The sequence below is a fragment of the Colletotrichum karsti genome, assembly GCF_011947395.1.
Source record: "Colletotrichum karsti strain CkLH20 chromosome Unknown Scaffold9, whole genome shotgun sequence".
Lineage (NCBI taxonomy): Eukaryota > Fungi > Ascomycota > Sordariomycetes > Glomerellales > Glomerellaceae > Colletotrichum > Colletotrichum karsti.
The window spans coordinates 670,571-684,608 of NW_024065909.1; the positions used below are offsets into that span (position 1 = coordinate 670,571).

General features: G+C 51.6%; 4 protein-coding genes across 4 annotated transcripts; 2 read left to right on the plus strand and 2 right to left on the minus strand.

Annotated features, from left to right (window-relative positions):
* Nucleotides 1–492: 492 nt before the first annotated feature.
* On the plus strand, nt 493–1,675 carry CkaCkLH20_03741 (CFEM domain-containing protein; the record flags this gene model as incomplete). Its single annotated transcript, XM_038886460.1, has 6 exons — nt 493–591; nt 651–687; nt 760–827; nt 885–1,267; nt 1,323–1,393; nt 1,449–1,675. 6 exons carry the CDS (start codon nt 493–495, stop codon nt 1,673–1,675), a joined length of 885 nt encoding a protein of 294 aa, XP_038748302.1.
* A 2,578-nt stretch (nt 1,676–4,253) lies between these two features.
* Nucleotides 4,254–5,713, minus strand: CkaCkLH20_03742 (cytochrome p450 1a2; the record flags this gene model as incomplete). The annotated part of the gene is made up of 2 exons (XM_038886461.1): nt 4,254–4,314; nt 4,446–5,713. 2 exons carry the CDS (start codon nt 5,711–5,713, stop codon nt 4,254–4,256), a joined length of 1,329 nt encoding a protein of 442 aa, XP_038748303.1.
* Nucleotides 5,714–6,500: 787 nt separating this feature from the next.
* On the plus strand, nt 6,501–8,006 carry CkaCkLH20_03743 (homogentisate 1, 2-dioxygenase; the record flags this gene model as incomplete). Its single annotated transcript, XM_038886462.1, has 1 exon — nt 6,501–8,006. One exon carries the CDS (start codon nt 6,501–6,503, stop codon nt 8,004–8,006), a length of 1,506 nt encoding a protein of 501 aa, XP_038748304.1.
* A 425-nt stretch (nt 8,007–8,431) lies between these two features.
* CkaCkLH20_03744 (major facilitator superfamily) lies at nt 8,432–10,286 on the minus strand (the record flags this gene model as incomplete). Its single annotated transcript, XM_038886463.1, has 8 exons — nt 8,432–8,626; nt 8,677–8,765; nt 8,816–9,360; nt 9,416–9,531; nt 9,587–9,663; nt 9,717–9,896; nt 9,952–10,067; nt 10,117–10,286. The coding sequence occupies 8 exons, from the start codon at nt 10,284–10,286 to the stop codon at nt 8,432–8,434; spliced, it is 1,488 nt and encodes a 495-aa protein (XP_038748305.1).
* Between the last annotated feature and the right edge of the window lie 3,752 nt (nt 10,287–14,038).

A 14,038-nucleotide genomic window follows, 5' to 3' on the forward strand; every position in this document is an offset into this window, starting at 1 on the left:
CTTGACTTTCTAGAGTCCAAGGCAGTGACGCCAAGTCGAATCACCTCCAGCTGTGGCCATGAAATCTGCCTGGCTTCTAATTTTTGCTCTGTTCCTCTGCCTCTGCAGGCCAATCCTTGCGCAGGTTCATCATCTGTCCGACAACCCAGATTGCACTGTAAGGCCTCATCCTTGCGGTATGCGTCTACTATTGGTTCTGACTTGACGAAGCTACCATGTCTCCTAGAGGGCCTACGAATATCCGACTGCGGGACAACAGATCAGGAATGTTTGTGTTCAGACCAGGGATTCCTTCATCATGTCCAGACATGCTCGGTCGCGAATTGCTCTCTGAAAGATGCGTTGGGTGAGTTCGTGTGAAATCCTCACATTACAGAGGAGCCGCAGCTAAAGAATCCCGTTGCAGTGACGCAAAAGATCACAGCCGAAGCATGCGAGTTCAAGCTACATGACGAGTTTCCGGCCACGAGGGTCCCTCGCATCGTCCTGTTCATGCTCCTGCCCACGCTCTCCATGATACTTCGAATGGCAGTAAAGGCCGCGGGTCTCTCGCGGTGGGGGGCTGATGATACCACAATCGTACTTGCATACGTGAGTAAATCCTATATGCCAAAAGAATTTGACAAGACCTGAGTTAACACCATCTCTAGTGTGTCACGCTCGGGTTTATCTCTGCGGATATGCTTTGTACGTCACGAAAACTTAGGGTCATTGAACCGGTAGTTATTACCTTACTGACGCGACAACCAACGTATGTAGGGGAGTCTTACGGGCTCGGAAAAGATTTATGGACACTGAGCTCGGATCAAATCACGTCTTTCTTCCAGGTATACACCTCGAGATGCGCCACACACTCCTTTGTCGTCGTTTCTAACATCGTGAAGGACTTTTACATCTTGCAGTGTCTTTACAATTGCGTAATTACGCTTGTCAAAACCTCGATTTTGTTCATGTTCTTACGAATATTTCCCGACCAAAAGTTTCGGCTCGTTGTCTGGGCGACACAGATTTTCAACCTCACCGTCGGCGTCATCTTCTTACTCATCAGCCTCTTCCAATGCCGCCCTATAAATCTGGCGTGGAGGTTCTGGACGGGCGAGAATGACGGCCAGTGCATCAGTATAGGTCATGTGGGCATGGTGCAAGGAACCATTTATGTCCTCATGGATGTGTGGATGCTCATCCTTCCTGCTACCCAGGTATGGGGCTTGAATATGAAGCGGCGAAAGAAGTTCGCTGTGATGTTCATGTTCAGCCTAGGTCTTTTGTGAGTCTATCTTCTTCAGTTGTTATTGCCCCCCAGTTATTCTGACAGCCACAAGCTTGACAGTAGTGAGTATCATTCGCATTGTAACTATCAAAGACCTCTCAAAGTACCCGCTCAACCCAACAGGTGTGTTTCTACACACCAACATTCCGCTCATGGGAACTAACATGTAGTATCACAGTTGCCATCATCCCAGCTGGGATATGGACCAACATTGAGGTTTACGTAGCGGTATTCACAGCCAACATACCGAACATCCGACAATTCATCTGGGGATTCATCATAAGACGGTCGGAGAAGGAGGGAATAACGGAAACAGAACCGGAAGCGTCTCACGAGAAATCACCCCGACGCCCACCTAAAACTCTCACGATGGAGTTGAACGAAACCATGGATCAAACTCCATGACCAACTACAACTCAAGAGATTACAGATGAATGAAGAGACGCATTTCTTCATATATATTCATATAATGTGTCCATAATCCTTTTAATAGCACGAGAAATCACCTCAAACCTCTATCTTCGACCGTTTAGAAGGAGATAGGACTGGATCTGACAACAATTCTTAGAAAACTTGTGATTTTGACAGACATTCTGATTGGACGAAGTATCATTTTGCAATGAATAGCTGATTGGTTCAACATTATGATTAGGTCTAGCTGACATGCAGCATGCCTGCATATGCATTATTGAGGCACACAGCCTCGATGGGCCTGCAAAGCCCTCGACGTCGGGTCAGCCCACGCTGTCTGTTTAAATCAGGCTTCCCCGCATGACTTAAAATGATTTTACCCTCAATACAAGTAACCGAGAACAGAGAGCCATAGACACTCTACGACTCAGTCCAACCCGGCCACCGATCCGCCCCTGTGCACTGAACGAGACGAGGCATACATTCCTTCCGCCGTGCCGATATCATTTGCTCGGCGGAGTGGACTCTCTCAACACTCTCCGAAGAATCATAGGGACTATGCCATGCGGCTCATCAACGTCAATAACTTCGAGCTTGAGGAGTTCCACGGGGATGAGATACCGCCCTACGCTATCTTGTCCCATAGGTGGGAAGAAGAAGAGGTGTCACTCAGGGGCTGGAAGAAGATTGGCCGAGAGACAAAGCTGGGATTCAGAAAGATCGAACTCGCATGTGAGCAAGCATACATTGACGGACACGATTGGCTCTGGGTTGACACTTGTTGTATCGACAAAACAAGCTCAGCGGAGCTGTCTGAAGCGATCAACTCGATGTTTGCTTGGTATGGAAATTCGGAAAAGTGCTACGCCTTCCTGAGCGATGTTCCAACAGCCCATGACAAACACAATATCCTCCGACAATTCAGGGAGAGTAGGTGGTTCACTCGAGGATGGACACTGCAGGAGCTACTAGCTCCCAAAAATGTTATCTTTTATGCGCAGGACTGGTCCAAAATCGGAAGCCGCGGAAGGTCTATGGCCCAACACATAACGAGAGCCACCGGCATTGACGACCTGTATCTTCGGGGGCTTAAATCGATTGAGTTGGCCAGCGTAGCTAAGAAGATGTCTTGGATCTCGAACAGAGAAACAACCAGACCGGAAGATCTCGCATATTGTATGCTGGGGATCTTCGACATCAACATGCCGCTACTATATGGAGAGGGTAGAAAAGCCTTCACGAGATTGCAGGAGGAGATCATCAAAATTTCCAATGATCAAACAATATTCTGCTGGAATTGGAACGAAACCGTACCCAAAGACTGGACCAGTATTCTCGCACCGTCTCCCAACGTATTTCGACATTGCGGAGATTTTGTTCAAAAGAGGTTCAGCCGACACAGCCAAGAAGTCCCGACATACCAAATGACCAACGCCGGTCTATCAATGCGACTGCCGACACTATATACCATGAGCGGATACATCATTGCGATGTACGCAACACTGAAAGAAAAAGGCAGCCTTTCTTCGTCACTAAAGAATTGCAGAGCCTGGGTACCAGTCACTGGGGAGGACAGAAATGGCACTCTTCACGTCGCGCGAGTGCCCTATCCAAAAACACCACTTATTCTTCAAAGTCGAGGCATCAAAACCCAGAAAACGATCATTGTGAAACGAGAACAAGATGGAGAGACATTCGAAACAACCCAACTCAGAGTGTGGCGCACACCTCTCATTAAATCCGACAATAGATCAACGTTTCCAAGACCGACTTCCCCCCCTCCCCTCGATGGAAGGTTTGGTATTTACCCAACCTTTGTAACCAGTGGCTTACGTGAAGCATGGGTAAGGGGTTGCAGCACAGATCTCAGATTCAACTTAGGGAAAAACATCATGTGGCTTGATTCCACACATTCCACAACTAGAAGGATGAGATATCTTGTTGTTTCAACCAAAATAAAGGACACAACGGGGATGACGGGATTCGAATGGAAAGATGCTCAGGCAACTGTTTGTATTAGTGCTAGAGTGAAAAGGGAAAGCGAGTTTCTTGTGGATTCCGGCTGGCTCTGTCGGATTCTTCCGACACAGGACCACGAGCGGAAGAAATTAGTGAATGAAGAGATGGAGAAACATGCGTCTATCATGCGCTATGATGAAGGTCGCGAGTCTGATGTCGGGATGGGCCTGGAAGTCCAACTCGGATATTACGTACACGGCCTGGGAGAAGGGCGCATTCGATGTTTAGAGTTGAATAGGTGGTCAGGTGTGGACGAAGCAAATGCAGAGCTCTCGGGAAGTGATATTGCAGTTGCGGAAAGCGAATAAAGTAGAGCTTAAGTCATTTTTATATCTTTTGCAGTACCCTACATGCTTAACAACATCATCAACACTGGAGAAAAACCTTGAGAGACCCGTGCATGCTGTCTGATACCTTAGCGATAGAAGTTCAGATAAGGTCCACTAGCGTTTCTAATATCTCTCTTGATCAGACAGATTCCTAAGTATTTGAAAGCCTTGATGATATTTGGCAAGGAACTTTCTTGGGATGGCTCGTCAACCCATTTGTTAATTCAACCAAAGGTATCACACCGGTCCCACAAGTCTCTTTCATCCTCCCAATCTTTAACATTGCTAACATTGATGCGATCACAATCCAAACATTTGCTTCTGCAAGATGTTTCCCGACGCATACTCTCCTGCCAAAGCCGAATTGTCCCAACGGAAAAGGCTCGCCGAGACCACCCTCATCTACCGGCACGTACCTTTCTGGGTTGAAGATTTCTGGGTTCGAATAAATGGTCTCATCGTGAGTCATTGCTCGAGCATTTGCATACACGAGCGACCCCTTAGGTATGAACATTCCCTGGTAGACGTCATCTTCTAAAGATCGATGCGGTACACCAATAGGAGATACAGGACACCAGCGAAGGGTCTCTTGCACGATGCAGTCGATGTAAGGTAGTCTTGGGCGGTCTCCAAACCTCGGTAGTCTTTCCTTTCCAACAACTTCTTCGATCATCGTCTGGGCCTTCTCCTGGATGTCAGGGTGAAGAACCATTGCAAGAACAAACACGACTAGCGTAGACCAGGTCGTGTCTTGGCCTGCGGCATAAACAGCTCCCGCAGCCCCTTTGATGTCATCTTCTGAGAGATCCGAGAAGCCACTCTTAAGTTGTTCATTTCGTTGATCGAGCAGAATTTTAATCAGACTGTTGTCAGGGGTTTTGTGGGCCGTGACAGCTGCGTATGGTGCATCGTGGAGTTTCCGGATGGCCCATTTCCAATCCCGGGCAAATCTTAGAGAGCGATCTCTTATAAGCCAGTCCGGTAGATGCTTAACGAAAGGGAAGAAGTCAACCAGAGTGCCAGCAGGTGCTCCGCCGTGACCAAGAGCGTATGAAGCATCGGCAGCCATCTGGATGTATGGGTCATTGTCACTTTTGACGTCCACTCCAAACCCGATTTTCATTACGATGGCTGTTGAATATCGCCGCAGCGCCGCCTCCCAAGCTTCAGGTTGTTTGATGATGCCATCAACGAGTATGCGAGCTTCCCTCTCCTGTAAGTCGTGATATGCTTGAATATTCGTTTTCTGGAAGGCCTTCTGCAAGATTTTGCGGTGCATTCGGAATTCCGGACCCCATCGTAGAAACGTCAACGTTTTTCGCCATCCCATCTCCTCAAAAAGCACAAATCTCGGGCGGTCGCAGTAGTTCGCCCCGCGCTTGTCGAGGAGATCGACGGCTGCCCGGACAGAGTTGAGCACCACGATATCCTGCCCAAGGACGTTGAAATAAAGCACATCGGAGCCATACTCCTTCGACCAGTTCGCATAAGCGTACTCCGGATTGTCGGTCGGGATAATGCGGAGATGCCCAATGATCGGTTCGCCGGGTGGGCCCGGCGGAAGCCGGAGATTTCGCCGATATGCGGGGCCGCGCCGGGTCAGAAGCTTATAGATGATGGCAGCGACGAAGAAGACCGCAATGAGGTGCGTGCTGTGCACGGTGATGAGCTTGATGAGAGCCATTGGTAGGGGCGCATATGTCAACGCAGGGTTTTCTCGGTTGTGATCATGGACCGACGTTTCACACCGGCCAGCGGACCTGAGGAGCCCGGATTTGTTGCAAGAAATTCTGCCTGCGAGGGGAAAGAGGGTCGGATTCCGTCAACTCTTGGCGATATCCCACGTACTCATCCACGGATTCCCGTGATAAGACATGATGCGAAATTCTTGGATAATTAGAGGTGAGGAGAGGTGATTTTGAATTGTCAGCAAAGGTCTGACCTAGTTTGACCTAACTGATTCCGCCATTCTAGTATGACGAAGATGTCGGGAGGGGCAAGTGGACGACAAAGAGCTTGCCGGAGCATTTGGCCGCGGATTGCCGGCACCCCGGCAAGTTTTATGTCTGCATCCGATAAGCTTCTGAAGTTGCCGGAAAACAGTGACAAAGCAACTCAGATGTCTTACACAGAAGCGGCGGAATGCAGCTCAGACCTCAGGGCTGGACCCCTCCATTCTCCATTGAGCCTTCCGAAGCTTTTGCCATCATGTGTTTGTTGGAGTCTAATATGCTGCTGCCATGAAACGCATTTCTTCACATCGTCTTCGGACATTCTCGTCAGGATCTTTTCTTCTTCTTTCAACATCCAACATCTCCGCCCATCAGCAGCAGCATCAGCGAGGACTTGAGCAGCCAGCTTTTGTCTAGTCAGCGACCTGCAGCTGGGAATTACATCATCGAGTCACAATCAGCCGCGTGGTTCCTTTATACCCTACCCCTCACGCACAATCCCAAAAAAGCGCTCGCGCCATGGTCGGGGCCACTGCCGCCACGGCCTTCTCGACGGGGCCGAATGACTCGGATCCTCACCGGTACCAAACCGGGTTCGGAAATCGGTTTTGCTCAGAGGCGGTCCCCGGGACGCTGCCCGCTGGCGGGAATGCCCCTCAGAGGTGCAAATTCGACCTCTATTCGGAGCAGCTCAACGGCTCCTCCTTCATCAGTTCTCGCGCGACACTGCAACATGTTTGGATGTACCGCATATGGCCCTCTGTTGCACATCGAGAGGTTGTCCCCGCGCCAGAGCTCAACCCCCTGTTACAGGCATGCTTCTCGCCCCTCAACAATAAAGTGAAGTATGTCGCGGCCCAGCAGGTCTGGGATCCATTCTGCATGCCTGGCGGGGAACCCCTTGATGAACGAGCGCAGGATTTTGTCGAAGGATTGCGGACCATAGGTGGTCAGGGTGATCCGACGCTGAGGGAAGGAATTGCGGTACACATCTATACTGCCTCGAGGTCCATGAGCAACAGAGCATTCTGTAACAACGATGGGGACTTTCTTATCTTACCTCAGCAGGGCAGGCTCAATATCCAGACCGAACTGGGCTGGTTGATGATTCGGCCCGGCGAGCTAGTTGTTATTCAAGCGGGTCTTCGGTTCCGGGTTCTTCTCCCCGACGGCCCGAGTCGTGGTTACATCCAAGAGGTCTTCGGCACGCACTACGAGCTTCCAGAACTCGGCCCCATTGGGTCCAACGGTATGGCCTTGCCACAAGACTTTGAGAGCCCAGTAGCGTCCTTCGACGTCGACACCTCCGATTGGGAAATAGTGTACAAGTTGGCGGGATCGTTACACGTCTGTCGACAGGGCCACACACCATTTGACGTTGTCGCTTGGAGAGGAAATCTCGTGCCGTACAAATACGCGACAGAGAAGTTCATCAACGTGGCCAACGTGAATCACGACCAGGCCGACCCGACGGTGTACTGCGTCCTCACAGCCAAGTCGAAGGTTGCGGGCGTGTCGCTGACGGACATCCTCGTCTTTACGCCCAAGTGGATACCCACATCCAACACCTTCAGACCCCCGTACTACCACCGCAACATGTCCACAGAGATGATGGGTTTGTTGTATGGGAAGTACGGCGGCAGCAGTCACGTCCTTGAGCCGGGCGGTCTCAGCTACGAAGGGAGCTACATGCCCCATGGTGAGACGTATGAGACCTGGCAGCAAGCCACGACCAAGGAGTTGAAGCCTGACCTGATATGCGAGAATACCGTGGCCTTCATGTTCCACATCAGTGTGCCGGTCATGCTGAGTGAGTGGGCGACTGAGGGCGAGGGGTCGAGAAGTCTCCATCCGTCGAAGGACTTGTGGGACGGTGCTAAGGCTCACTTCCTTGACCACCTAGATGAGGTTGATGGTGTGTTGGTAAAAGCAGGTTTGCCGGACTTAGGGAGGAAAAGGCCGAATGGAAAGGTGAATGGATTTGTTAATGGCGTTCGGCATACTTTGAATGGGTTTCGAGGCTAGAGAGGTGTTGGATTTGGCAAATGCGATTGGAACGCATGACAGAGAAGCAATACAATGGCTTCCCCGGGCCTAATGGGAACAATATGTCGAGAACGGGACGATAAAGAGCATGCCTGTACACCAGATTGTATATCATGAGAGTCTCAGAGCACGCGAAAAGGTCTAAAAGGTATTTCCGCGAGCCGAGACTCACTCATCTCGGCGGAGACTGTGTGTGAGACTTGTGTGTGTTACCTATTTAACAATGAGTTCTGTCTTGGTTGAGAGCTAGCGGGCTCTAAGCCGAAGATTGGTATAAGAGGTCAACAAGGACCTCCCACCAGAGGGGGCGCATCTGATAGCCAAAATAAATCTGTAGGGTGGGCTGGTTTCGCTTGATTATCATTAAGGTGTAATAGCAATACATACAGCCCTTGAAGCCGTTTCTAATCATCCACCGATTTTAAATCCCGCCTCAACCTCCACTTAGGCCCGACCTTCATCTCGATGTACATCAGTGGCAGCAGGAGAGCGCACACGCCGCCAAGAAGCACATAACTCCAGCTCACTCGGAGAGCCGCAGTCATTCTATCAATCAAACCCACCAACAACGCCGCAAGCAGGCACCTGACTAGGTTGGTCTGGAAGGGAGGTTAGAAGGGTACGACGGCCGTGATAGGGATTTACTCACACATGCGGTCGCCGCTGAGCTTCTACTCTGCAGGATATCGATCATGAGGGTCATCGTGGTGTTGAGGATCGAGATGGACGTGTATCCCACTGCGACATGTCAGTACAAGTCCCTCACAGAGTTGTAAAAGAAGACTTACAAAACACCTGTAAGCAGAGAGGAACTGCAATGTGCACCCCTTTATCCACACAAAAGCCCCAAGCTATCACTGCACCCGAGAATAGGACCAATAGCACGGGCATGGTCCGTAACCGAGCGTACTCCTTTGGGAACTCGATAGCACCATCGGCCTCCTCGACCCTTTTCTTGATGCGGGCATAGTCCCAGTCGAGGAACTTACCCGTCAGCGTGCTGCCAACGATCATACCGAAACCTGTTGGCAGATAGCATAAACCAAGGGCCGTCTCCGACAGCCACGGGTAAACCCTAGCAAAGGAGGAGGCGATGGTGGTGACGACGGTGTTGTTGACAGCATAGACTACGCCGGTAAAGGCCAGCGTGATGGCGACGTCGGGGTAGACGAGGATGACGAAGGGGTTGATAGAGGGTCGTACTCCAGGCTTTGAAGGGGTAGTCTTCTGCTTCTTTCTCGATCTTCCGACGACGGGAACTAAGGGGGTGTAGATACCACCGAGGGAGACGCTTCCATTTCCAACCAGGTTGCGGAGGGTCTCCGGAAGAAAGCTAGGGGTCGGGGTTAGTTCCTGGCAGAACAGATACAAGATGGAGGGGATCTCACAGCAGGATAAACAGGAGGCAACAGACAGCCATGGCTATCAGAAACCAGAAGATCGAGCGCCATCCCAACTTGTCGGACAGAGCACCTCCGATCGCGGGGGCTATACACGGTGAAATCTAGTATGGTAAGTATTAGACGGACAGGTTGAGAGGGAAGAACATCGACACTTACCATAGGCCCCAGATTGAACATTCCGAAGAAGCCGCCTCGCTCCTCAGGTGTCGAGATATCCCCGATGACACCGGCGCCTTCGAGGGTCAGTCACGTTGCGGCCCGCGGGGGAAGGAATTGCCTGGCTTACCGAGCGCAATGGTACTCGCGCAGCCTGCTGCCTGAAGGCAACGGAGGACAATGAGGAGCCAGAAGGCATCTGTCGGGCAAACAGCAATACCAACACAAGCCCCAATGAGAATAGTAAGGCACACCAGGAAGACCGGTCGTCGTCCATAGCGGTCCGACAGAGGGCCCCAGAGCATCGGCGCTGTCCTGCTATCAGCCCTTCGTCCTGCTAGGGTTCATCACAGGCTGATACTCACATATGCCCTGCATAGCTAGGAAAGCTGTGACAGTTAGGTTGAGAAGCTCAACCGACTTCCCAAACGCCTCGGAGAGCTTTGGAATGGCCGGAAGGTAGATGTTCGCTGGCAAGGGGCTACATCTCGTAAGTTACTCGCCCTTATCCATAAGCTCGGGATATTCACCTATAGAAACCGGCCACAGCGACCATGGCTACGATGAACCACTTCTCCTTGCGTGTAAAGATGCTGTACGGCTCCGCCGCCCCAGCTTCCCCGAGCGGGAGCGTGAGGGGCTCCGGCGCCGGCGCGGACCCGGCCCCGGACTCGTTCTTGGCGTCTTTAGCCTCAGCCATTACGGGGCCGGAAACTATACAAAAGAAGTTGGAGAACTCGCCTCACCACGTCGGCCAGATGCAGCAATTTCGATTTTTCCTGGTGAAGGTAACAATAAGAAGGGAGGTTTAGGCAAAAGGTCTCGTGCCCAATGATCTGGTACTGACCGCCCAGGCGACGGACATCTTCCGCATATCGGTCAGAGGAAAAAATTGACCGAGGATAAACTGGACCCACGCAGGCCTAGAAGTCGGCCAAACCACTCGGTGCCGGTTCGGAATGGCGAAGGGCGGGTCTCCGGCAGCGGCATCCGAGGACCGTTTCACACCAATCCGGGTATTGAACGGCGGAAACAAAGCCCGCCCTTCGCTAAGGTGAGAACTGTCAACTTGGCATGAGGGGATTGCTAATGGGGACGATAAGCTGAGGCAGTTGGAGTGGTGGATCGCTTTGCGGGTCGGGTCGCTGGGCCTTGATCACCCCGGGCCGCGATGATGTAGTTGGTGGTTCATGGACAAGGGTTATGATCTACACTATTCCGGAAAGACCCCTCTCACGATGACGATACAGCTTTGAGGTGTCAGAACGTGGCATCTGATGAGTAGTTTGGTCTTTTCGATATTTCCATTCTCACAAAAATCAGCCTCCAAGACAAAAGCGCCCACCTAAGGGCTCCTTTGGCTGTAAGGAAGCTCTGTGATCGCAGGTAAAGTTCTGATGGGGGCTCAATGGTCCCTACATATGCAAACCCCCTGGGTATATGAATCGTTAACTTTTGGCCATTGCTCGATCGAAGAGAAAGTAGTTGTGATGAACCGAATAAGTAAGTTATCAACGAATGCCATGGATGTTAGGTGGGTGTGGTCTTGCCCGCTCGACCCTTGTCAATAGAACTCGCGAGGTATACGAGGACTTCGGCATTACGAGCATCTGTGAGTGAAAAGAATGTTGCTGGCAACTTACATCACACCAGCTGAAAGTCTTGAAACCCGCGCAACTTCGATACCTTTCCTCCGAAGTAAAAGGTATGTTAATCAAGCCCATCGTGTATGCTTTTGACTGGACCATGTGAGCTCTCAAGCTGACTTGACAGACAGCTTTGATATGAGGACAGTGCACTCATAGGCTATCTAACCTCATTGTTTCGTGACCGGATATGATGGCATGATGTGCGATTACACTATTCTTGCTCTTGCCCGATGCCTGTTCAGGTGGTCCTCGATGCAATCGCCATGTCGCCGTCCATCTTGTCTTCTCATGAGGACCCCATTACACCAGAAGCCTGGCTCTTAGCAAAGGTAATTGATAGAAAATAGCATATGTCTCCAATATGATCTCCTATTACTGATATAGGCATGTAAACCGCAACGACAAGGCATCCTACCTACATGTACTTCAGCAAGTGTGACCTTCAATGGCCCTCTTAATGCTTTACTTCTCCGATCTCGCAAAGTAGATTGCTGCGGGCTCAATGTGAAAGGAGGGAATAACTCAAGAAGGCTTTGATCACTCAGAGCGGCAGCGTTGGAATCCGGTGTCTTCTGCTTCGCCCTAGTAGTCCCCTGCATCGTGCAGGTGGACGAGGCCGATCGCCGGAAGGACCAGGGACCCTGAGTCCGGGCCGCGATTTGGACGTGCCGAGCTGGAACCTCTGTTCCGGACGTTCAATGAAGTGATTCACGGACAGAAATGTTGTTGGGGCATGCAGTTCGTGGCGTTGAGTTGCCCAGCCTGGGCGTGGGTTTCAAGGCAAAGCAATGTACAATCCTCTCGAAACTGCGAGGTATCAAGTGGCCATTTGACACAATTCTTACTGTTTACTTCGAATAGTAACAGAAGACGGGTGGAAGCATACAATAAAATTCCATCGGTTGGCTGCCTGCATCGCCGCCCCTCCCTCATGCAGAGGCGCGTCTCGAGGTGTCAGGGGTGTGATTGAAAACACCACAAAGACGCAAGGAGGCATTTTCGCTTTTTGGAGGGGACAATCACCATGCCCAGGCCAGACTTTACGCAAGATTCAGGTCTTCATCACGCCGTGCGAAACGTACAAGCTTCCAACGAGAAGGGCCCATTGGGCAGGGCCGTCTCTTGGACATCTGTTGGAACATGGATGGGGATTCGGAAGAGCTTGCCGAGAGGAGCCAGCGGAGGCAGTTTGCATGCAAGAAGAAGCAAACACCACGTGTTTCGACGAGATCCGGATCTCGCGGCGCCAGGGTCCCGCCTAGGCATCATGTCCGCGCGGGCATCTTGCGATCTTTGTCGTCCGGGCCGGTGTCGAGGCGACCCGGCCTCGGCGGTTGCCTCGTCTTTTCCTGTCTCATCGCGGACTCGAAGCCTCCCGGCCCTTTCTTACGGCCTTTAGTGGCCGCAGCAGAAAGCAACAATGAGCGGGTCGGAAGTATTGTTTGCGTTGCCGTGCAGCCTTTTCTCGCAGCAAGACATACCGGAGGGAGGGGCCCGAGGCCGCGGAAATTGGGAACGCTGCAAATGTTGCAGGATGTTTGTATCACCTACCCATCGAGGGAAGATTTGCGTGGACATGTGGGATGGGTTGGACAGAAAATGGCGATTCGCATTACGTGCGTAAAGGATTTCAGTTGGCGAGCCAACGGAAATCTTTGTACCAGAGGTGATCTCGTTCGCTGCCTTCTCTCTCGCCTGAGCTCTCAAGGTCAACACGGCGTTGTTGTCTTCTCCATGGCGGCGTCAAGATGGCTGGCTTGCAGCCTTGTCTGGGTTAGACCAGAATGCTCTCCGCAAGCATATCGTCGCCTCAACTACTCCAGACTCTGTTACCCGCAACTCATTACTTAAAAGTCATTCAATTGTGTGTCGATGGCGTTGGTCGTGTGATGATTGCGGACGCCGAACCAGCGGAACGGTCCTAGGCGGCCGAGGTGATACGGGGCCAGAAGCCATCGAGGGTGCCGGAAGACCCTTGATTCGTAAGAATCATCGTTTCGGGGCGTCTGCTGTGATGACACACCTGAAAACTTTGAGCTTTCCCATGGCAATTCAAATAGAGTTGCCGCTTCTGTCCAGATGCTCGGGATGGCTTCACAAGGTCCGCCATTGGGCTCAAGGGCACCCGGACGGCATTTGTCGCGTGGCCGCGTAGGATTGGCATGTTGACTGAGAGGCTCGTCGGATAGTGTCCGCGCCAACATACATTAGAAATGAGCCAGTATCCGTACGTGAGACGGGGAGACAACGTGGGCGACATGGCTACAGCATTCGCACTAATCTAGCGGATTGTCTGGACCTGTCAACATCTCTGCCGACACTTCCAAAGGTTTCTGAGTTGATTTGCAGAGTCGGGTGATTGTCAGCTACAAATCGGGCCTCTTCAATTCGTTGTCTACGGCTCCAGTCGGTGCAAGGGAGAACGTGGGAACTCCGCATTCGTGCTGCAGGGACATCAGCAGTGGTGTGTTTTCCGTCGGAGATGGGCCGATACAGGCGTCAAAAGCTGGGGAAGATGGGCGCCGAGATCTGGATTTTCCTCGCCTCTGCGAAATCTGAGCTGTTCTCTCCAGATTTCCCCAGGAAAGAGTGAAGTAATTCTCTCTTTGCATTCCCCAGAAAGGGTCTTTCTTTGCCTTTCATATGGGACAAGACGACGACGCTAGTGTGGCCCGAATGCGCCCCCTTTTTTCGTGTCAATGTCAACCTCCCATGACCGCAAAGCTTATCTCATCGTCTGGTCTCGACGGCTGCTTGCCTCTCGGGCGATGACGGCGCGGTTCCCAAGACATGGATCAGGAAT